Here is a 24,058-nt window from a genome sequence, read left to right as displayed (position 1 = left end):
GCATTAACCAATACGCTTTTTCGAGTCCAACGTATTTGTCTGGATGTTGCTCGGTACTATTTTTTGAGGGCACTCCGTTCGTGACGAATATAGATTGCAACGAGAAAGTCATATAAAATAGTCACGACCATGGGATAAATAAAAGTCAAGTTTCATTTGACACGCGTAAAATGTATGGACGCGGATATTCAGCTATGAACCGCCGTTGCACCGGCAAGATCTTTCCAGCGGATTTACCATTATTCGAATTGTAGAAAAATTGTCCGAAAAGGGTGATTCATTTGCATTTGACCTGAAAATTTATTCGTTTCTCACCCGAGAATCTCTATATGAATGATTCATTGAGAAACAAATTCTAATTGTGTTAACATTATCCCTCGTGTTACAAAAAAAAGCGAACGGATAAAAGAAACTGTCTCATAAATTTGTTCATACACTGTTAACAGTAGGAACGGTTATACCAAAGAAGATTATAAATCACTGGCGTTTCTATTTGAACGCGCGGCACACGCGAAGCAAGTTCGTAGCACGAAGTTCCATAATAAATCAAGTCGTCGCCCCGTCGCGTTAATGCTCCTCGTCGATCGTTGATAGTACGAGACTTTTATTTAAGAAGTCCGCGCGGAACGAAAAACTAAAGGGGCGGATGGGGTTGGCGCGGAATTATTTATTCATTTACCCACCGGACTTTATCGTGCTGATCGTTGCAGGATGTCATTCGCGGAAAGAGAGAGCGAGAGAGGGGGGGGGGGAGGAGGAAAAGAAAGGAAGAGAGAGGGAGAAGGCACTTGAAGCATTGTGCGCGTAGAATTTTCAATGGCTCACGAAGGAAAGAAGGTGAAGGAGGAAGTCCTCGTGAATTCCGCATCCTCTGAATCACTGTGAAGTGGGATAAGAAGGAGAGAGAGAGAGAGAGAGAGAGAGAAATAGTGCAACGTCTACGTCTCGTGATTACGTAATGAGCGTTACGAGACGATTTATGATTTTGATTAAGTTGCACCGAATGATACGGCGTTTAAATGATAGAGGAGGAGGAACCTTTCGAATTCTCGTTTTGCTTTTCTCAACTTTGATCTTTATTCTTCTCCTTTTTGACACTCGTTATTTCAAGTTTTTTCACCGTATTATCACGCTCGAGCTTTGCTATTTCCGAGCTGAAGTTTTCGATGAATTTAGCTTTATTAATCTTGTAATTACTTTCCGAGTCATGATCATTCTGCGTGTTTACGCGTTGTTATTCCTTGCGCTTTTTATTTTGCATATACATAGCTTTATGAAATTTTAAGAATTCATGAAGGATACAAAAAAGGATAGTGAAACATCGAAGAAGGAAACGCTATACTGTTGATTTCACGTCCGTTGAATCATTGAACGAAACAAGGGAGAAGTAAGCGTAGAATATTCTGTGCACACTTTTACGTCATAGTATAACGAGCGTCATTGCATGATTTATCGTTCGTCTTCTTCCTTTCAATCACAAGTGATTTTACCATCACAGGTGAACAATTATCAAAACCTGATTAATGGATCAGGAGAAATCAAACTTGACATGTGACGTGAGAATTTATAGACAAAGTTTTTCCATTCAATTTTATTGTTATCGTTTATTTCGATAGAATTAAAAGGAATATTCTTATTGAAGTAGACGGAAATAATTGAACAATATTTTCTAGTTAGTTTGAACGAAAAAAGTAAATTGAATTGGAACAAATAGAAAAAGGTATATATTTCGCTGAAAATTAGTTGGAAAATTCAACTTCATCACGTGTACGTGTTTCAAGAACAATTGTGAAAATCCAAAAATATTAGTCTCTTTGGGAACATATACCGAAACCTCTTCAGGTTGATACTGGAACTCGCTCGACCGTTTGGAGTGTTCAAAAATCTGGCCACGTTAACAAGAGCATGGCTTTGATGGAGTCAGTATGGTTTAGCTTTAGGTCTCACAGAGCGAACAGTGTTCGTATCGAATTGTGAATGAATAAAGAGAAAATATTAAAAACCGATTATCTTCAAATTTTCTGATTTTCTTCTCTTTTTACTTTTTAATAAATTTTATTGGAATTTAAATATGTTCGCTCAATTTCATCCGCGAGCTTTTTCCAAATAAAAGCTTGTTACAAAGGAGACTGTTCAATTACACCCATTTCTTCCAGAGAAACGATCTCGGTTTCAAGCACAAACAGTTTTCGAACAAACATTTATACATAAATGTATACTCAGGAGTCCATTAGCTCGGGTCAATAGCTCGTGTTTTCCAAAAACAGACTGAAATTGAAGCTTTGTTTTTCTCTATTTAACGCGAGAATGTCCTTTCATGAAATTAATTTGCTGGGACATGAATTTAACAATGAATTTAATCGACATTACGGTATTTCAAAAAACGAAAGGTAAACTCAAACTATCCGGAAAATCAAATACTTCATTTATAAAGTCGTAATTACTTCCATGTCAGTATTAATTAAAACCTTGACGATATGTATAAAATTGTTTTCTATTGAGCTAACGAAGCGAGCCGTCCAGCTGAAAGATCGAGTTTCAACGCGACTGAAACGCGTTTCAGCACTGAACGTAATTCGCTACTGAAGTTAGAGGAATTTTGGTGGCTCGTGTTGGAATTTAGATGGGTATCGCGTATTCGAAATTTAACGATAGTCTTTTCTTACCTTCCTTTTCTTCTTTTGAAGAAAAAAGATGAGTGGTAACCGGTGATATCGGAATTTAATTCAACAGATTTATTACTCTAGCGTAATTGAGAGCTACCATGAAAGTTTCAAGTTGAGGGGAATGTGGAAGTGTTATAGGAAATTGATCGGTCTTCAGCGTAATTAATATTATATCGACCTGTTATAAATGAATATTACATCGGAACGTTATAGGAAAACAGCGATTGCGTTGGCTTTCTAACGATACAATGAAACGTATAACTTATCAAGATATATGACCAGTGGATATTCTATAAAGTATCTCGCGTTTGTAATCCTCTTGAGAAATTTAATTAAAATTTTTAATGAACATGGTATAATCAACGATGAATGGTATAAAAAAAAAATGCAAGAATTTTTCTAATATAAAATATTAGAAAAGAATCGTTTCTAAGTAAAATACGCTACTCTCCGTTCTAAGGATCACATTCCATTACGCGTTCTCATCAAAGCAATAATAGCACTGACTAATCTTTACTGTTTACACGATCGATAAATTTCTGTAAGAAGCCGATAGATTGCCGCGAGTACATATTAAATTGCATTCAATTTGTACAGCGTGTAATAAAGTACGAACGGGTGAACGTAGACAGCAAAGCTTACCAATTTGCGTGGTCTGCATGTCTCAAATGCCAGTTACGTTTGCGAGTAGTTCTAATAACTAAGAAACTTCGATATTCCTGCCAGACGTTTAAATGTCAAGTTATAAATATAAAAGGCTGCCGTTTCCGAGCATAATGCCGAAGTCGATATGCAACCGCAGCTAGTGAACTCATAACAATTATGTTATTAGTCAGGGAGGAAAGTCATTCGAATGGAATTAGTATCGATAACGAAGTTTCTTTGAATCGAAAGCGTGATAAAAGCGAAGTATCGTGTGATTCGAGCAAACAACGCTCGTGGAGATTATTGGAAGCAAAAGGGCTCGACGGTGGAAGAAGTTAATTGCCCACTAAATTGACCGTATCGATAAACAATTTAATCCTTTACTGTCACTCTTTACTTACATTTCAATTTTTAGTTCTCAACGCGTCTTTCATTTTGTTATATACAATATCGTAACTTTGTTTTTCGCACTTCTGTTTTTGACACGAAAGCGTTTTAATATGGATTCTCCATATTGTGATTTTCTTATATGATAGTATCGGGACACGTTTCATTAAAATGCATTGTTCTACGTCCCGTTCTTTATGCATTCATCCTGCGAAGATCTCGCGATGCAGCGCAACACGTTCGACATCGTTTCGTGAGCGATTAAGCGCACAACCCGTGGGATCTTCGTCAAGATTACGCCGAATTACGTGGGTAAATTGAATTTCGAGACGGATCGTACAACTCTGCCTGTTGGGAATTCATGTTCGACGCTTGAAACAACCGAGACACCGCTCGGACTCCAGTGCTGTTTTATTCCTGATTTTCGAAACAAGAGATCTATCTGTCTGTAAACGTTTCCAGATCGATTTTACTCGGATGATTTACCTTTAAAGTATAAACGCGCTTGTAATTCATGTGCGAGAAAACGGTCGAATAAAGTTCGACAATAATCATGCGCTTCTATTACCATTTCGCATAACCAATCATGCGTTCCTCGTGCTTTGTTTCATGATATTTTATTCTCCTCTATTTTTTCCTCGTGGCAATTCGATTTCTTTTGTGAAATGCACCGTGACTCGAAAAAAAACCGATCCAGGATTTTTCGCAGAGGAGGAACTCGGCATGCGAAGCACCAAGTTTTGATTATCGTTTTGCAAAAGCTCTGTTTTTCATGGAAAAAACACTGCACATAAAAAACGAACGTCAATCGATTCCCGCACGGAAACAAGGCAAATAAACCGCAGCAAACATGCCGGATGTACGAAACGTCGAACGAGACGTAACAAATGCTGCGCAAATCGCCGTTCGCGGAAACCGCATGAAAATATCGCGAACCGTTCCGACAACTAAGATTATTAATTGATTGCAAACATTGAAAATGTTTTTCGTCGACTTATTCGATTTGAACGGATGGATGGATGGCCCGTGACAGTAGCAAGCTCCGTAGTGTTACCGCAAAATGCCATTAAGCTACCGTTATCTCTCTAATGACCTACTATTGCTGGGTTATAATAGGGAGCGTCACAAAGCGAACATTATCCCGTACCACGATTTGATGCGCGAGCTAAATGCGGATTGCCAATTAGCGGTCTTCGCTACACGTGCTTCTGCTTAATCTCCTTGATCGTGCCTCGATCTCGACACATCAACTCCTACGTAACGTCGAGTAATTGTATTTGACCTGATTGGAATTCGTGAAATCTTAAGTAGAACATTTCCAGTTAATGAAATCTATTGGATTCGCTGTTCATTCACTTGTTCGTTCAGGCGGTTGGATTTCGAACAAAAGTCTTTGTCTTGGGAAAGAAAATATGGTAAATTAAAATAACGAATGTCGGGTAATAATTTTATTTTTCACTTTTTGAAGCATTCTAATTGTCATAGTAGTCGTGAAATTTAATAATTTAATAATAAATTGAACGCTAATTATTTCTGAGAATCTACTTTCCTCCTTGGCAATTTTCTTCGCGCGATATTACGTTGTTAACAAAAGCAACGCTAAAGTCTCGTGACAGCTAATCAGCGGAACGTCGACATAATGCAGTGTCATGATCGTTTGTTTAGCATCATGTGGTTTCCCTGACGACGAGAACAAGCGAGAGATGCCCAAAGGGCTTACGCTTCGCTTGGACAGCGCTGGCAGAAGTATCAGGCCGTCCCATAAATTCATACTGCTCGTTATACCGATATTTGAACGAATGTTTGAAACATATGTACATTTCAATGGTATAAAAGAACGTAATCATCTTGTGCTTTCACAATTCTCTCCAATCTTTCTCTTAATGTTTGTAAGATTCCATTGAAATAGTTTTCTTGTCGTTAACGTTGTTAAATCATTTATATTATTTAAATAATTATTAAAGGGCTAATATATTTTCATTCAATTAATAATCATTTCGATATAGAATTAAAGTTTCGCAGAATATAAAAATAGTTTTCGCTCTTCGTATGTCGAATCTTTTATCATTTATATATATATATATATATATATGTTATTCAAACGAATATTTTGCCAGTAAATACAGTGCTATCAATATTTGCCGAACGACACAATCACTCTTCTATCATTTGCACGATCGGTCGACCATTTTGTAGAAAGAAAAATACCATTGCGAGTACAATAAATGTTTACTTGATATTTGAAGGTACGGACACGTGGTGTATAGCATGTTTATCGTGATTAGCCGCGTGTGCTGTTTGGCACGTTACACTGGCAAATCGATACATCCCTAATGTAATTCCAATCCGTCGTAGGTCGGGCTTTATGTTGATTTAGTTCAATAAGCGGGTAACACATTATTGCGCAAAATACTGCATACCAGGCAACGGTGGTACTTCGACGAAATTACATACTAATCCGATTAATTTTATCCGGATGACGAGGCGGAGGGGATGACGTTGGCGATCTTAAAGAGACTCGATACTTTGAAAGGAAACTGGAGCCTCCGTTTTTTCCTCGAAGTAGAACCGTGCTCTGGAAGTTTGCATCTCGATTTGTGGCTCTTCTCTGATGTAGAAGCATGTAATTATATGGAAATTGCTATTGCAAGCAAAGACGCGAGATACGAAAGAAAAGAAATGTACAAAATGCACCCCTTTCGAATATAAAAGTAACTGTTCTTCTCGTGATTCTAAAATAGCTGGCTTGATGAATGCTACGATTGAATTTATTTCAATCCTCGAGATTAACATTTCCGTGTAGATGCGCCTAATTCTGTGACGTCTTATTCTTAGTTATCTTATCATCGTATCGTGAATTTGTAAATTTCCTAAAAAACGCACATGGACGTTCACGGTCTAATCATAAAAATTCCAAATCTAAGGGCACTAGCAATTCGGTTAAACGATAGAAATTAATCCATTGTCTATTTGTCTAAATAGAATTTCGATGCTACGAAGTTAATGTCTGTGATTGTGTTACAGCGACGTATCAGTATCGTCGAACGTTCGCGAGTGGCTGCACTCACCAGCATTCGATGCACGGCAATGGGAAGACGAAGAGCTTCTATTGATGCTGCAGACGATGTTCGTCGAGCTGGACCTACCTCAAAAGTTTAACATTCCTTTACCAATCCTGAGGAACTTCCTCTACGAAGTTTATAACAACTATAACGAAGTGCCGTTTCATAACTTTAGGCATTGCTTCTGCGTGGCGCAAATGGCAAGTGCACGATCTACACGCCTGCCGCGTTAAAACACAACGCGTGGGTTTTTCCATCTATGTAATTTCTACGCGTTTCGTTTTCACGAATCGCTTACGCGCAATCTTCTCACAGAGCGAATATACGTAAACATAACAAATATAGGAAATATTCGAATAGCGTAGATGTTAGTAAAATTTAGAGCAATTAACTCATAACGTACACTTAAATATGCTCTTAAATATGCAAAAAAAAAAAAAAACACGATTAAAATGATAAAAATAAAATAAGTATGTACGTATAATCGTATTTCGTTTTAACCAATGTTCTGTTTACGCAGATGTACGCAATAGCCTGGACAGTGGATCTTCCGTCACGAATCGGCGATCTGGAGGTTTTTATATTAATTGTCTCCTGCATCTGCCACGATCTAGATCACCCAGGATACAACAACATTTATCAAATAAATGCCCGTACCGAGTTGGCTCTGCGTTACAACGATATCTCACCTCTGGAGAACCATCATTGCTCCGTAGCTTTTCGTGTTTTAGAAGCACCGGAATGTAACATATTAGCGTCGCTGGACAATGCGACATATCGAGTCGTACGCGAAGGGATCATCAGGTGTATTCTTGCAACGGACATGGCCAGGCACAACGAGATCCTCGGTCAATTCACGGATATCATCCCAGAATTCGATTACTCCAGCAAGGCTCATATTAATTTAGTAAGTTTTTACGTTTCAATTTGTCATATTATTTCATAATTATTTTGTCTACGTACGGTTACGATATAAACGCACGAAGTGAATCAATAGTTCGTGTCAAATACAAAAATCTATGATAAATTCATCATTCGGTAATTCAAATTAAAGTCCGCTGTAGCGACTACTTTCAGAAAATTAGATTTAAAGATTCAGATTAAGGCAATGTTAAAAATCCGTGATTTGCTGTTCTAGTTATCGATGATCCTCATCAAGGTGGCGGATATTAGCAACGAGGCCCGGCCGATGGAAGTCGCGGAACCGTGGCTGGATAGGTTGCTGCAAGAATTCTTCAAGCAGAGCGACGCGGAGAAGCTCGAAGGACTTCCAGTGACGCCATTTATGGATCGCGATAAAGTAACCAAACCCTCGTCCCAAGTCAGCTTCATCGGTCTCGTTCTACTTCCTCTTTTCGAGGCCCTTGGGGAACTGCTTCCACAGCTGCAGGTACTTTTATTACCACCCTTATTGTCCAAGGTGCTGTTAGTATTTTGATAAGGGTAGATGAAGATCGATACTTGGAAAAAATATAACACTTTTACAAGATTGACATAAAACTTCAAGCATGTCCTTTGCTTTAATATCAAATCCATTTGCATATCAGATCCAAACAGTATATCGGAAAACTCTTCTACCAAATTATCTATAAATATTGTCACAATATGCACAGCTCGATGAAATGTTATTCGCAAAAATGATTAAATATTATGTGCCACCAATATCGAGTAATTAATTTAGTTTTTTTTATTATTAATTTCTTTTTGATAATACTATGTATAAGAAAATAGCTGGCTAAATTATGTAACGAGGGAAGACGACTAACAAAGAATGTTTAGTAGATTTAAAACAAGATTTAAGAATCTAGTTACAACGTTTTTGTTACAAACAAATTTCCATACAGCAGAATTAATCAGATCCTCGCGTGTATTCTCCAAATCGCTTTACAGTTATCGTCGATTCTCAAACGTCAATAGGCTTCCGATCATCGATCGCGTATCAGCTTTATCGCTCAGGTCACTCATCGTAGTGTATGCACACGGCTTTATAGCCTCTCCATGTTATAGAGTATAATCTACTCGCTTGATAGTTAATTCAAAGGTAATGCAACCACGCTGTGACGATAATGATACGTCTTTGTGTGTGATCTGTCCCCAAAGGTTGATATTCCGTCTATGTTAGAGCTGAAACAGTTGTGTAGGCGTGTATGTGTGAAATGAAAATAAGAATATGTGATCTACGGTATGATGATTGCCTTTGAATTAGCGAGAGGATCATCCTGTATCAACTGAATGCAAATCTTGCGTGTATAAGAGAATGTAAAGCTTCAAACGTTTGAAAAAAAATTATTTGATTTTTTGATTTATAAAGGAAGCGTCAATTAGGTTTCTCTTGCTGCCTAAACAAGATTTGCATCGTGTACCAGAATGATCGATTGTTTCGTAACCGTGACGCGTAGGATGAATATTTCCTAGAGAGTTAATAAACCGATTTTAAATCGTAATTTTATCGAACTAAGAAATCTTCAAAATTTTAATATTTAAATAACAAACACACTAACAAACACAGAAAAATTTCTCTTCCAGAACCTAATAGTTCAGCCAGTGCGGGAAGCTTTAGAATATTATCGCAGATTGAACGAAGCAGCGAAGGACGAGCGGCATCACCGGAAGAGCATAGCAGACCTGGGCGAGGCGAATCTGATAACCGTAACGTCCGGGACCACCGGGTCAGCTAGCGTGGTGAAATCTACCTCGTCGCACAGTATGCGCTCGAAACGTTCCATAGGCACAGTTCACTCGCGATCGCGATCCACCGATGACGAGATGACGGAGAACCTGACGGCGGAAGAAGCGGAGAACCTCGAGAGTTCGGATCCTGAGACAGCGACCGAGGTGGAGGTGAGCGAGAAAACGTTGAAGTTCAAAATCTCGACCGAGGGGACGTTGACTGGGCCGGCAACAGGTAGGAAAAGCTACCCGGGTAGTCGAAAGGGTAGTCGAGAGAAATCGTCACTGGATTATCATAGTCACGACCTAGCCAGGGCTGTTAGGGATCACGAGCGCGAAAGAAGACGCAGTAAAGGAGAGAATCTTGGCAGCGACCTGAGCTCGCCCGTCAGCGCGTGGTCCGCGGAAGGAACCAGAATCCTCGAGGAGCTGGAGAAAGACGAACCCGTTTTCCTAGATGCGAAATGGAACGAACGAAAAATGGTGGAGGGCAACGGTAACGTGGTAGTCGAAACCCAGCAGAGGAACAACCTGAAGAAAACGAGTAGCTTAGTGGAGAACGATCAGGAGATGAAGTCTAGTCGCAAAGAGGTACAGAGGGAGACGGTTGGGCTCCGGTGTTGTTGCGAGGATAAAACAGGACCCAACAATCACAAGTCCATCTTTTCCAGATTAAGAAACTTCACGGATCGGCTGAGTATCAGCTTCGACTCGAAGGACCCTACTGCGCCGAAGCCTATGAAACACGTAACCAAGACGCTGAACAAAAGCAACTTGATGGCCACGGCGACCACTTCTTCCAGGCGCAATAACTCTCTAGCAGTTTGCAAGCGTTGCAACCTTGCTAAAGTCTCGGTGAAAGAGAGCAAAGCTATAGCGACGGTGGTGGAATTGTCTTCGGTGGATAAGCGTGCTATGACATTGCCAAAGGTGAGGAAATCGACGGAGTACAAGAACAGAGGCAGTGTCTGGAAGGTGTCGTTCGTCAAGGAGAAAAGATCGTCCGCTTCGTTGGAAGCTTTACCGAGCGCGATGTCGGAGAGATCTTTGGCGAAACACCGGCGAAATTCTTCGAATCCCGAGAGCAAGACGCACAGTCTGAAAGAAGCGAAGGATCAAAAGATTCTGGATATCGAGTTCAGAGAAATTGACGTGCGTACGAAGAAGCAGCAGCAACAACCGGAGATCGTTGTCAAGCCTGAGCACGGGTCCAGAGAGGCTGTACAAGAAGATATAGGCAAAATAGAAATTAGAAGAAGCTCGGCGAGCATGGAGGATATCTCGAAGATGGCGAAGCAGACCGAAAGCGTGATGCTCGGTTCGTTGGAGCCAAAGAAGACGGAGGAACGTCCACACACGGGTAGTTTGGACTCAATGTTGTGCAAGGACTCGGCCAAATGCCGGAAAAAGCCAACGTACTCTTCGCCAACTGCAACGTCCAAGAAATCGCCTGGTCTGTTGTCGCGATTCAAGTCCGGCATGAGTATCGACAGCACCAGGAGCAACAGCAACAGCGATTCCTTGCACGATCAAAGCTCGCAATCTCCGAGCGGCTGGATTTCCTCCCTGACGGCAAGCTTTCGACCAAAGAGGCAGGTATCGGAAGTTCCGTTGTCGTCGCATCCTCCGCGTTCATCGAGTCGCGAGGAGATCAAGTGATACGGCCTGGTGGTCGAGGACTCTTCTGAGAAACAGTTGTCGGGCCTGCACAAGTGGCTGGCTGAGAATATTTTCTGTTGCAGCAGTTAAGAACGTGTGCTCGCGTTTCGTGTAGTGTCGATCCACGAACCGAGGGTTGACCGCTACTTTCTCGCGCGTTAAAACTAGAGAAGTCGATGATTATCGAAAGGTGGGAGGAGACGTTGGAGCCAAAGATCGTTGACGAAGGCTGAGATTAAAAGAAGAAGATCGAGAGATACCGTGACGTTAAGTGCACGGAAGCGAAGGAAATCGAGTGACGATCAGAGCGTTCGTGTTCCGTCGACATTGTCTCGACTCGATTTTCATTAGATTGTATCGCCGGCCATTGTTGGATCACATCTGTCTGTTAAACTGAAAACGATTATTTACCTCGACCTCGTGCGCTAGACGTTATTCGTAAGGAAATTTCCGATGAGGCTTTTCTCGATCGACCGAGTCGCCACGCGTTATGTAACAATCTATCGACGACCGATCGATCGGTCAGGAATTACGAAATATAGTATCGTGACAATCCTCTATCCAATAGGATCCACATTCCGCCAATTGAACACGTCTTGACTACTCTGAGTCTGGATAGACTGGGTCGCGGAATGTTGCGTTTCTCGCGTGAAGCTCGAAGGGATTTTAACTTTAAGAATTTTTGAGCCACGTGTGTTCGGTATCGGGCGACCACGGACACGATCGTACACCATCACCTGGGCGATTTCCGGGACAAGCCTTCTCTTCGACGAGGAGGCAAAGAAAAACATTAGCGAAAAAAATCTGATTGTTCTGCCGCATCGGAGATGATTTGGCAAATTATTAGAATGTAACAGTTGAAAGAGAGTAGAGGCAGACGAAGAAAGAAAGTCTCTTGACTTTCAAGTCAGTTGTACGAAATTCAAATCGCAATTTAAAGAAAGAAAAAAAAAAGGAAAAAATAAGAAAAAATATGTCTTAGAGTACGTGCGTGTAGTATGTCGATTAGCTGTTCCCAAATGTAACCAGAAAATGTGTGAGTGTAATTAACGTTCGTATCGAAGCCAAACTGTCGAACAGCTGGCGAATACCAAATATATGTATATTGCTCCTAATTATCGATCTCCGTTCCGAGAGCAGAGTGAATGGAAGAGGAGAGTGTGTTAGAATGAAAGGGAGGGAGAGAAAGGTAGAAGGAAAAATTACGTACGATAAAATTTAAATGTCGAGATCAGGTGGTGAGAACGAGTTGAAATTAGAGGAAATTAATGGTATAGGAGAAGAAGAAATTAGATCAAAAAAGGGAATTGAAGTTAAGAAAGTAGGAGAGAAAATATATATGGATGAACGGCCTGAAAGATAGAAGAAACTGAGAAGGCGCGGTATATAAACTATTTTATTTATTGTCCAATTAAAAGGATAGCCTAATGAGTAATCATTAATGTTGTTCGTTATTATACATATATACATATATATATATATACATAAAAAATATATATATAAATATATGCAACTCCCATCGAAACGCATAACGTATATAAATATTATAAATACATAAGAAGAAAAAAAATGATCGTACGAAGAAGCAGGTCCATTGTAACACACAAGTTCAGCGTGTAGGTAGATAGAGAATGCAGCAGATCTAGACAGGCACGTCGTGTCGAATTACAATTCGAAAAAATTCATGCCTCGTTTGAGACAAGAGGAAGAAAAAAAAAGAACTAAATAAATTGGAGAAGAAAATGGTAAACCTGCCCAGCGACGAAAAACAAGAAGACACGAAAAAGCAGAGAGAAAAGAACGGAAAGAAATTTTCGTGTGTCGTAAATGTCGCGGAAAAAAGAGACGAAACCGATCGTTCGAATTATATCTCGAGGCAAATACTCGCACTCGATTTGGAAAATGATTTTGTTGATCTGTCAGAAATTTAGATGAATGTTAAATAAACGCTGTTTCCTCGTTGAGAAGGTGTCTTCCTCTGATTTAAAAACTATGAACAGTTATTCCAGTCGAGAATTACATAAACCGAAAAAAAGTCGTTAGAAAGTCGCTAGTATCCTCTGATCTAACGATTCTTGTACTTCGTCTACTCGTAGTCGATGAACACCCTATCCCTGAGAATGGTATTCGCTTATCTACTCGCTAAATTTTTAATGGATCGACAAAAAATGTATCCTCCGTTTATTTGAATATTTTAAGAACGCGTTTAGAACGAGAAGAAAGCGGGTAAAAACCGAAAAATATGATTATAAAATGGATACAGCCTAACGTAGAAGAACACCCTCGTGATGCACGCGTTTTCAGCCTCGACACAGCATCAATTCTCTGCGCAACGGTGTCTCGCTTTTTCATTTTTAGATGTTTATATTTTTATACTCCACCAGCAATGTGTCTCTACGGCGATGAAAAACCGCATGTATTGTTGAAGTCTAGTCTTACGTTATCGTCTTCACGACCCCCCCAAAAAAAAGATTGAATTTTTTTGGGGCATTCTTCGTTTTTCTACGGCGATCGTAGAACAGGAAGAAAAAAACCCTGTATCCACGCGATCGGCTCTCTGCATTCTGCGTAATGCTTGTTCGATTTTGTCTCCCCTCTCGAGAGAAGCCGCGGGAAGAGATTCGTTCACCGTATTTTCGAAATACCTGCTCCTTTCTGGGTTAATTTAAAAAATTCAATCAACAGGGAGACATCGATTTGCTTTTTAAGTAAGAAACTTTGATCTCGAACTTACCGTTTAATTAAACATTTTTTTTTTCTTTTTTTTTTTAATCAATCGTAGACGTTTGTTAGTCGATAAATCTCTTCCTACGGCGGCCAAGACTTGCGCGAGCATCCTCAGTCTAGCTCTTCCTTGATCGACCGTAAACATTGGTCGCGTGAATCCTTCCATTTCATCGTCGAATCTCGTGGAATACTCGACCCACGTAGACGAACAGAGAGGCAGGATCGGCGAATGCGAAGGTGTGTTCGAGCAAGTGAGCCATGTCGAAACACACAACGTTGTAAACACGCTATAATGTAACTTATTAAACTTCCAGTGGTACGAGGCAAAAAAAGTATTTGATCTTAACACCCTCACGAGTAAACCAGAAAATACATGTTTCCATCGAAGAATCGAAATTCCTCGGTTCTATCGCACCAACGACTGATTGTAAAAATCAAATGCTTTTTTCGTTCTATCACTCGCTGTCTGTGCCTGATCTTTGTCAATATTTATTTGTCTCTTCCTAGACGTTAAATCGATTACACATGTACTAGAGATTACAGTATAATGGAGCAATCGGGCAAGTCCGTTTTCCTAGAAACTCTCGGACCATCCCGTGTCGACAATCGAACACTCCTCATTGAATCGTCGGTGTTGTACTAATTTTCAAATTTTGAATCGCGGGCGCGGTCAGCCGAAATACTATAAATAATATCGCGTTGATCGAGCTCGATACCAAAAGCAAAACGAGGCTTCGAGGAAGAAATGACTGAGAACAGGAGGAGGAACGAAATTCGGTGGTCCAATCGTTTAATTCGCGACGAGGTAGCCCTCGTGTCCCAATTATTCTCGTCAATTACCGCAGCGTAATCGATCGTGCGTTTTCTCTTGCCGAAAAAAAAAAGAAAAAGGAAAAAAAGAAAAAAAGATGAGAGCGATGGTCAGAAGAGATTGGAATGGTGTCACGATCGGAAATCGTGAACAAAAATAGGGCACAGAGTGTGATTTTCTGAAATACACGCTCGATCAGATCCGCTTTAAAACGAATTCTATCGTCCGCAACCTTTGTGATCTTCGTTTCGTCGCCCACTCAATTACCTTCGCCGCGGATGCGGTGCTAATTAACAAACAAAGGAGCGATCGTCGCGTTAAACGGACGTCGACAAGCGCATTGTGACGACCACGACATTGTGAATCGAGACGCGCCCAGATGACTTCGTTGTTATTTGCCGTGAGAACCTGTGAGAGTCACGTGAATTTCAGACGAATACAGGCCGCACGTGTACACGGATTTGCTTCGATTTCGAGAAAGTGGAGACGGAGGTGAAATTGAAGAGAAGCGGGGCCAAAGTTCAGAAAGTATTACTAGATGAAATAGATTTGAAAAGTTAGCGTAATATGGGACCGAAGATTGTTCATAATTAGGAAAAATGTAAAGTAAGATTTTGGTAGAGAAAATCCTCGATATTTGTACATACACTAACATTTCCACGTTCTTCCTTTTCCTAATTTCCAGTCCTATTTAGTTGATTCAATAAAATCGACATTCCCAGGGCGCATTCGGTCCCATCAACCTAAAATCTTGAACGATCATTATGCTCTCCTATTATACTCTTCCTTAGTATCCTAATTTTACGTGCTTCGACTATTCCATGCGTTTGTAACATCTAAAACACGATCATTTCGCGATGAACATTCACGTTCGCAATGGATATGTTTGTTTCTACACGGTAATATCTAAAAACGTATCTTCAATTTATCTTTCGTTGAATTTACTAATGAGAAAATCATAGTTTCCTATATTTTATAATTACATAGTTTAATTAACGACTAAATAACTTTAAATTACGAGTTAACAATTTTTACGCTGCGTGTATAATGGAAACCGAAAAGGAAACCGATCGTCAGTTTTAGCGGTGAAACTGCTAATGAAATGGCAGAGCAATATCAATTATCGAAATGCACCGATGTAAACGCTCTTTCGTGAATAATAATTTGCGTTCTAGAAAAGATTAATCTTAATCTTTCGATCGAATGTGCTTCTATAAATTTTCAGAAATGTTTGTATCGCGTACTTCGTTTGCTTGATGTGTTTTTCTGCAAATCTTTACTGAGATAAAATAGAGAAGAAACGAACGACGAAAATTAACGATATAAACACGAATATGTAAATTCTATGGTAAATTGGTGAAATATTTTCGCATGCTTGTCAAGCTGAAAATAAGCATCTCGAATAGTAAACGATAGATAAATATGGATAGTTTATTTGAAGAGACACAACCGCGATATATCAACTCGATGAATTAACGTTGTAAGTAATATGTTACTGCGAAATATGTAATTAACTCGACAGGCTAGTAGCCTCTGGAGACTCCATAGATTACATTAGCTCCGAGTAGAAATGTTATTTTGTAATTAAAGCAACCGCTACCAGCGTATCGTATGTTTATCATCTGGCTATGACTAATGAAATATTGTTTTCGACAAGCAGCAAGTTAATTAAACGTGACGTTAAAAATTTCTAAACGTATGATTATTAATATAATATAATTTCTAAATTTGAGCAAATTATTCTGGTTAAAATATGCAATCGTCAGAAAAAACGGAAGGAAGTTCCTAGCACTACGCTTCTCCTCGTGTTTCTCGTGTGCTATTTGAATTGCAAATTCACGTGACTCCGAAAACCGAGTAAACGATAGATGTAAACTGAATGATGTTACGTCAACCCCTTCCCGTACTTTAGCGAGTCAGACTCGCGATGAAGATTTTGGCCCAAACATGAATATCTCGAGTCTGACTCGCGACCAGATACTTGGGCCAAACTTAAACATAACAAGCCGAGCTCGTGGACTGCTTTTTTGCCCGTTACGATCGTGACTGAATGTTAGTTCCTGTCTACGAGCATCAGTCTGGTCTGTTTATCCATCGGCTTCGTCGATGTCTACCACTTGGGCCCGATTTTCGTCGAACTGAATGGCACGGGAAGGGGTTAAGATCAGTGTAGACGAATCGACGTGGCATCAATGTGATTTTATAACGATGACTTTGTGCGGTTTAGCAGATTAATATACTGTTCTCTGAGTTAATATAACTGCATCCAGATCTGGAAAATTATACTGATTCGAAGTCAGGGGAAGGAAAGTTTTCATTCGAAGAAATGGGTCGAGAGATGCGAATGGCGTACGAACAAAAAAACGGCTCTAGATGTATGTATAACGTATATTTACCTGGTGAAAAAGGATTATGGAACGGAGGACGTAAAATAACGGCTATGCTCGCTGGCGAGTTACTATCACAGATATTGTAAACGATGAATTGTATAGTTATTATGTGTGTAAAAGTATCGTGAAACAAATACAAGCATGCCCGACGTTCGTAAGTATGTACGTACATACCTTGTTCGATTATGACGATCGATCGCTATTCTGCTCATATGATATTATATCGAACGAAGAAACGAAGAAGCTACCTCTTAATATTCGGAAGCTAAACAATAGCAAGACTATTAAAATCCCGCGCAGGTGTTCTCCGAAACTTACACTCGATAGCGTAGAATCGAGAATCAAGAAAATCATACTCGACCATTCGTGGATGTCCGACGCTTCGCTCTAGAAACTGACACGATACAAATGATCAGAATGGAGAGTTATGCCACAGATTACAGTGACTAATACGCGTATCGAACGCCATCGTCGAACAATGCCTACGAACAAGGTGCCGGGATACCGCATGGTATTCGCCATTCCAACTTGATTCTAAGGTGTCGTAATAATATATTACAGAGATTTAATTGTAAGTTAAGCGGCGGTCATGCACTGGCCACGTGGCGGCCAACCGGCCGATTAGTCTCTTTTGTAAATGAGAATAAGTGAATGAAATAAATATATACATGTGACCGCGTAAGTGAAACAAAATTAACTGTGTTTCCTCTGCATGCAATATTTTCCTCGCCAGGATACCACAAATTTACAGAAAGATGATTTCGTATTGTCTAATACGATCAAATAAATTTAATTATTTTCAGATATTTGAAATCATAATTTTCGGGCATTTAGGATTACAATTATAAAATATACTTAATATCTAAAGAAATGACGATGTTACTTGTTGAACTTCACCGATTCGGTAATAAAATATATCTAACTTATCACAAAGAAAGCAGAAAATCGGTATGCATAGCGCGATTCGTAAAACTTTAGTTTCGTCTAATCAGCAGCAGTGGTAATCTTTCGAATGTTGAGTTGTACTCCTCCTAAAGCTGTCGTGATGATTATTTTGGGATCTAGGACCACTGAAGTTTTGGTTTTATCACAAGGCGAAACTTCGTAGTCCTTCAATACCTGTACGACTCCAAGTTTGGATTGCATGAGTCCCAATCGCATACCTGGAACGAAGAGTAAAAGAAAGAAATCATCAACAGAAAGTCTAAAGATACACATTGGTACTCGCATCTTTCTTATAACATGTTTGAGTAGGATCTTAGTAAATTATCTATTTGGGAATGTGTATTACAGTAGAACACCATTTGTTTAATAGTCATAAAATGTATGAATTTGTCTGATAATAGAACGTAGTAAACTGTATCAAACTCATATGTTTAATAGATAATGCCGTGCAATGCGTCGTTAAATATTTATTCACATTCTGGTAGTTTCTTCTCAACTAGTGGTGCAAAAAGGAGATAAACTTCTGTTCGATGGTATTCTTCCGTTTTCAAATTTTCTAGTCATCCTCTATAACTGTAACATACTTCAGCATATAGCTGTTGATGTTTAATTTCACCGTATGTGCGTTCTGAAGTCAAAAGAGATTTGAAAGCAGAGACGCAGATTCCTTAATAAAAATATTCGTATGTAATAATAATATAAGAAGTAAGTAATATAAAATATAAAAGTGATTTCGCCATGTAACTACCGTGAGAAAATGCATGTTGAGATTAAAATTTCCACACATCGCATTTTGTAGATCATACTTAGTGTGATTGCAAATCATCCTACGTAAAAAAATAAATACCTTATCGTTAATAATATAGGTACAGTTTAAAGAAACGAATACTGATCTCCACATGTATGTACCTATGTCCTTGAAGCATACATTTCTACACACATATGTATTTCATTTCGATTCTTTTAACTCTACTTTCATACGATTGCCATCGATAGCTCTGGCGTTAAAGACATTAGAAAATATTGCGGAAAATTTTACTAACCAATGCAGCCGCGGGGACCCTCGCCAAAGGGCAAGTAGACGAAACTTGGCCTGGCACGTTTGGCTTCCTCGGTAAATCGCAGTGGATCGTATTTTTTTGGATTCGGGAAGTACCGCGAATCATAGTGCAAACCCATTACCGAAATGAATATCGGGGTGCCTTTCTCTAGCACCAGATCGGAATTAGGCACTTTGTAATCGGCAAGGGTAACTCGATCCAAGTGTGCTACAGATGGATATTTACGAAGAGTTTCAGAAATTACCATATCGAGGTATGGTAACGTCGTAATCTGTGAAACATTATATTTCTTAGTATGTTTACAATTATATTACAACCTTTTTCACATACTATTCATATGTCAATCCCGTGTTTCTAATTTAACATTTTTGTAGTTGCCGTACCATATCGTATGTGATTTTGCCACCAGTTTTCTCTAGAGCATCCTGAATCTCTGCCCTAAGCGTCTTCTGCACATCTGGGTTCACTGCAAGCTCGTGCAGTGTGAAAGCAATGGCGGTAGAAGATGTTTCAGTACCAGCAATAAAAAACATGATCGCTTGTGCCACTAAATCGTCACCATCGAATTCTGAAACATGCAAATTAAATTCCATCGCAAAAGTTCTAGCAAAACGATCTAGTATATTTAATACAATTGGAAAATTAATTGAAAGTGAATTAGCAAATATAGATATTTGGGCATAATTATCAATTTGTGACATGAATTTAATTATATTGGAAGAAGTAGTCATGTAATTGATATGTATGAAATCGTAATTCACAGAGTTTGTTATTTGAAGTTTTTGATTTTCGACGATTGATATATAATTTCATTAATAGAAATTAGTAAAATATTGCAGCAAATACATACTGTAATCCTTCAAATTTTCGTCGTTCTTGTATGTTTTCCTGATCTCGATTAGCACATCGATGAGGTCATTCCTCTTCTGACCGGAATCGACTCGTTGTTCAATCACATCCCAGAAAACAGATCGGAAGAAGTTAGTTACGTTTTTTCCAAAAAACTTCGGCTTAAGATACTTGACTAACTGAGGCGAGAAGGATATGATAAGTAACTCCATGTTACGATAGAAATTAGAATGGAAGATCTTCCTGCCATATTCACGAAACGGTGTTTTTGGATTCTCTACCGCACCTACATTTAAGCCAAATGCAATACTACTGATCATATCGGTGGTGAAATTCGCGCAAATATCCTTGAACTCGACTACTTTTCCATCGCCTGAAACAGATATTAGATTTCCTATGTTGTGTCTGGCATTGTTGCATTTTTAATCAAGAAACGATTGTTGCAAATTTTTAAGTCTCTCGCATCAAGAAGATTGATTTTTAATTCTGTAAAACATTTCTCTTAAGTGAGAATCACTGTTTTAAAAATGTATATTGAACTAACAACAATTTTATTATGTTATTTATTTATGTTATTATGTAAATGCACTGTAAAAGCGGTTTACCCTCCAAATGCAACGAATCCAGATACATTCCAAGATCGTCAGCGACTGCCAACATTAAATCGAACATTGTCTTCAGCTTGCCCGGGGTAAAAAGCGGTGTCAATTTTGGCCTGAGAGATTTCCATCCTGGATTTTTCATCATCACCACATTTGCGTATCCAAAACGATCACTTTTCTCATCTGCAATCGCGTACCTATCAGGGAAATAGTCAAAGTCCTTCACTAGGACGTGCTTCACGAGTTCTGGATCGCGAATTAACAGGTGAGGTTTGTCGAAGACGTAGAATCCCAGCAAAGGTAAACCTTTGCCGCAATCGTATACGTCCTTGAGAAATTCTGAGCCCGATTTTCTTGACAGAAGGCAGTCCATGAAGTTGCCTACGAAAGGCGTAGGTGCAAGTTGTGTGATTCCTCGTTTCGACCAGTAGTTGAATTTACGAGTCATGTAGAGATAAGCGGCAATCATCAGGGTCGAAAGGATGAGAATGCCATCCAGACTCCAGTATAGCGTTAATAAGACCATTTTAAATGAGTCTGAAAAGGAAAAATGTTTTTGTTGATCTCAGAAGATAATCGTTAACAAACTTATCAACACCTCTTGAATTGCGAATTATCATGGATTTAGAGAAATGCAAAAGCTGGACAATATTTCGCGGAATGCTTCATAGTAATAAATCGTTCTCGAAATTCGTTAAGCTTGCTTCTTATGTCGAGGGAAATGTAGGAGTCTACCTTCTCTTTAGTCGAATATTCTTTTTCTCAATGTCGACGCCACTCTGATACTGCGGTACGAAGGAGGGCAAATGCTAAGGGGGTGTACGCACTCCGATCATTCAGCGACTACTTAGAGGCTCGAACCCCGGTGACAAGGTTTACGGAACGTCGATTGGGGTATATATATCAGCAATAGTTAACGTTGTAAATAATTTGCCCGGTGCGTCTAAAAATTCGACGTCACGTTTTCATCGCAAACCTTGTACTTCGATCAGCCCCCTGTTTGCATCTTGGATATTGATATCTTATTTAATGAATGTAAAATAAACCATTATTTGTATGTAATTTCGTTCACAAAAGTACGAAATTGCTCAAATATCTGGAGGTCTGTTAACATACAATAAATGAAATATGTTATCAGTCTCTGATTAAAAAAAATCACTAATGTCAGTTCTATTAAAACTTTAAGAACTTGTTGACCTATGACAAAACTTATTTTGTCAATTATTAATCTAGTAGGAACACTTTTCTAATGTTTTTATAAAGAAGATGAAATATATCTATCTGGTTGAACACAATTGTGTATTATTCAATCAACGAGTAATTCGCTGGCACAGAGTGTTGAATATTCTGGCGTCTCGCGTGGAATGATTCAAGATTAGAGTTTTTATCAAGAAGCGGAGAATATTAGAAAAGGAATATCATGTAAGAAAACTATATTCTATGAGATGGACATAGTTTATTGAAATAGAAAAATAGGTAAAACGTAAATGTAAATCATTTTCTCAAAAAGAATTTTAGTGAAGGTACAATGATTGTATCCGTGATTGATCTGTATAATCGTTCGGATTTGGTGGACTCTGTTCTCTTTTCCACGTGCATCCCCATTAATTTAAAACAAACAGTAAAATTTTGGTGTAATTAGGAAAATACTGTTCGATTGAAACCGAGTAAATTATTCAGAAAAGAAAGAAAAGGTGATAAATTGCACTATACATAACTTCGTGAATCAGAGTAGGGACACATTTGAATCTAATTTGCAAAATAAAAGAGGAAAATTATCAGAAAGGAATAGAAAAATAGAACAGATAATCTAATTCTGCGGTATGTGTTGCAGTGAAAAATACCGTACGTACCGCTATGAAACGATTTCTTCGCTAGTCACAAGCACTATAAGGTAGCAGATGCTAAATAAAATAAGGAAATATTTCCGAAACTTGTAATGTACATTACGAGAGTGAGCTTTGCATTGTCCGCGGTGATAGTATATATGTCTCATTTGTAATCTCCCCTCTCTTGTGAAATTTACCGCTGAATCATTACTTGCTGACAAAGTGCCATTTGCGAAAAATTCTCGTAGCAGATTTTAGCATCGAGAAAATGGTAAGAATTGGCACCTTAACTGGTAAGACATTTTTTTGGAAGTTATCAATTGTTTGTAATGTATAGTTAACATCTCGGCCATAATTCACTACTTGATTTTCACACATTAAGAGACATATTATAAAATTTCTATCTACAGCGCCAACATTTTGAATGTTACATAATTATCGTAAAGAAATATTTCGATCAATAGCTTCCACAAAATGATATAATGAAAAAATTGCATTGGAAGCTCAATTTTCTCAATCGAATTGTATTTTCACACGTAAGGAGGTATAGATATTGGAAAGTTGCTTTCTATCACTTTCCTCTTTCCAGACCCGGACAAATAAACGGTACAAATTATACGGAATTGAGTCACATAAATGACAATATTTTCTAATTTCGCACAAAGGCATTTTTTACCATTTTTCCAACATGACCTAGAGTATATCTGCTTAAAGTACATATTCTAGAATATATGTTATATCATCTATTATAACGAATAATCTTTTGCATAATTGAAAAAGTGTTATCAATGAAGTTAGAGGTTACAATGTATCAGCGTTATTCACCTGCTTAATAGTAAAAAGTGCAGCAATATAGGCAGTAATATTTTCGAAGTATCACACGTGATAATTTCATATTCAACCGTCATTCTTGTTGTGAAGTGTCAAGTGAAATTACTAAAATTAATAAAAATGTACAAATTATTAATAAGTGAATAATCTCAATTGCTAAGAAATATTATGGAGGTTTTCAATTACGAAGTTATCCAGGAGATTTAGAGTCAGATTTCACAGAAAAATTTCTACGACCTATTGCTCCATTCATCGCGCAATAAATACTTGTAAAATGTATTGATAAAATGTATTGATAACGAATGTAATCTGCAATTTGTTAAATTTTAAACCCGTCTATGGAAAGATATCTTTGACTTAAATGCTTATTCCTTATCCATATACTGCTACTGTTACATGCTAGATTATTATTGAGCATGAGAGATACATATGGTATATTAGAAAATATGTATGATTTAGATAATAAACAGTCTTTTTTATAGTTGAATGTGATCATTCATTTAGCAAGGAATAAACACAAAAGTCATGCCACCATTTTAATATCCAGAACCGTGTATATGTGATTACCTTCTGACAAAAGTGATGCAGCCATGTGACATATATCTTTGTATATCTTATTTAATCTGATTGCAAATTGTTCTACGTAAAACATATGTACCCTATCGCAATACTATCGTGGAATAATCATAAGAGAAATCTCGCTAGGAATATGAACTACAATGTAGATATATACTGGAAGTGCTGACAGGCAAAGGATCTTTTGGTAGAAAAAGTTAGTCGTTAGTTGCGAGTTAGTTGGAGTTAGACACAAGCCATGAGTTGTGACTTGCGAGTTGGATCCGGATTAGTTGTATTACATTACTACAATAAGCTCTAATTAAATAATAGTCGTTTTCCCGTTTCAATCACTGTAAATAAATCCAT

The 24,058-nt window shown here is 38.5% G+C and overlaps 2 protein-coding genes across 10 annotated transcripts in view; one reads left to right on the top strand and one right to left on the bottom strand.

The window, feature by feature from the left end:
* The window catches only part of Pde9 (phosphodiesterase 9), a 135,134-nt gene extending 123,172 nt beyond the window's left edge, over positions 1-11,962 (top strand). For all 8 annotated transcript variants that reach the window (XM_069123610.1, XM_069123612.1, XM_069123613.1 and 5 more), the window contains 4 exons: positions 6,723-6,960; positions 7,281-7,667; positions 7,899-8,150; positions 9,287-11,962. In XM_069123610.1, coding sequence (XP_068979711.1) covers positions 6,723-6,960; positions 7,281-7,667; positions 7,899-8,150; positions 9,287-11,089 — 2,680 coding nt within the window. In that variant the 3' untranslated portion in view covers positions 11,090-11,962. The remainder of the gene's footprint in view (positions 1-6,722; positions 6,961-7,280; positions 7,668-7,898; positions 8,151-9,286) is intronic.
* Positions 11,963-16,499: 4,537 nt separating this feature from the next.
* Positions 16,500-22,448, bottom strand: LOC138185031 (cytochrome P450 6k1-like). Of its 2 annotated transcripts, none has more exons than XM_069123623.1 (6): positions 22,328-22,448; positions 20,478-21,011; positions 19,874-20,245; positions 19,407-19,591; positions 19,006-19,294; positions 16,500-18,180 (listed from the first exon to the last, which is right to left on the bottom strand). In XM_069123623.1, exons 2-6 carry the CDS (start codon positions 20,998-21,000, stop codon positions 18,002-18,004), a joined length of 1,548 nt encoding a protein of 515 aa, XP_068979724.1. In that variant the 5' UTR covers positions 21,001-21,011; positions 22,328-22,448; the 3' UTR covers positions 16,500-18,001. The 2 variants fall into 2 exon arrangements, with proteins under 2 accessions (XP_068979724.1, XP_068979725.1); XM_069123624.1 differs by having other exon boundaries at positions 20,478-20,671; positions 22,328-22,410.
* Between the last annotated feature and the right edge of the window lie 1,610 nt (positions 22,449-24,058).

The sequence above is a fragment of the Bombus flavifrons genome, chromosome 11 (genome assembly GCF_040668555.2).
Source record: "Bombus flavifrons isolate JBK064 chromosome 11, iyBomFlav1_principal, whole genome shotgun sequence".
NCBI classification, from domain to species: Eukaryota; Metazoa; Arthropoda; class Insecta; order Hymenoptera; family Apidae; genus Bombus; species Bombus flavifrons.
Note: the sequence above shows the minus strand (reverse complement) of the source record. Positions and strands in the feature narration are given on the sequence as shown.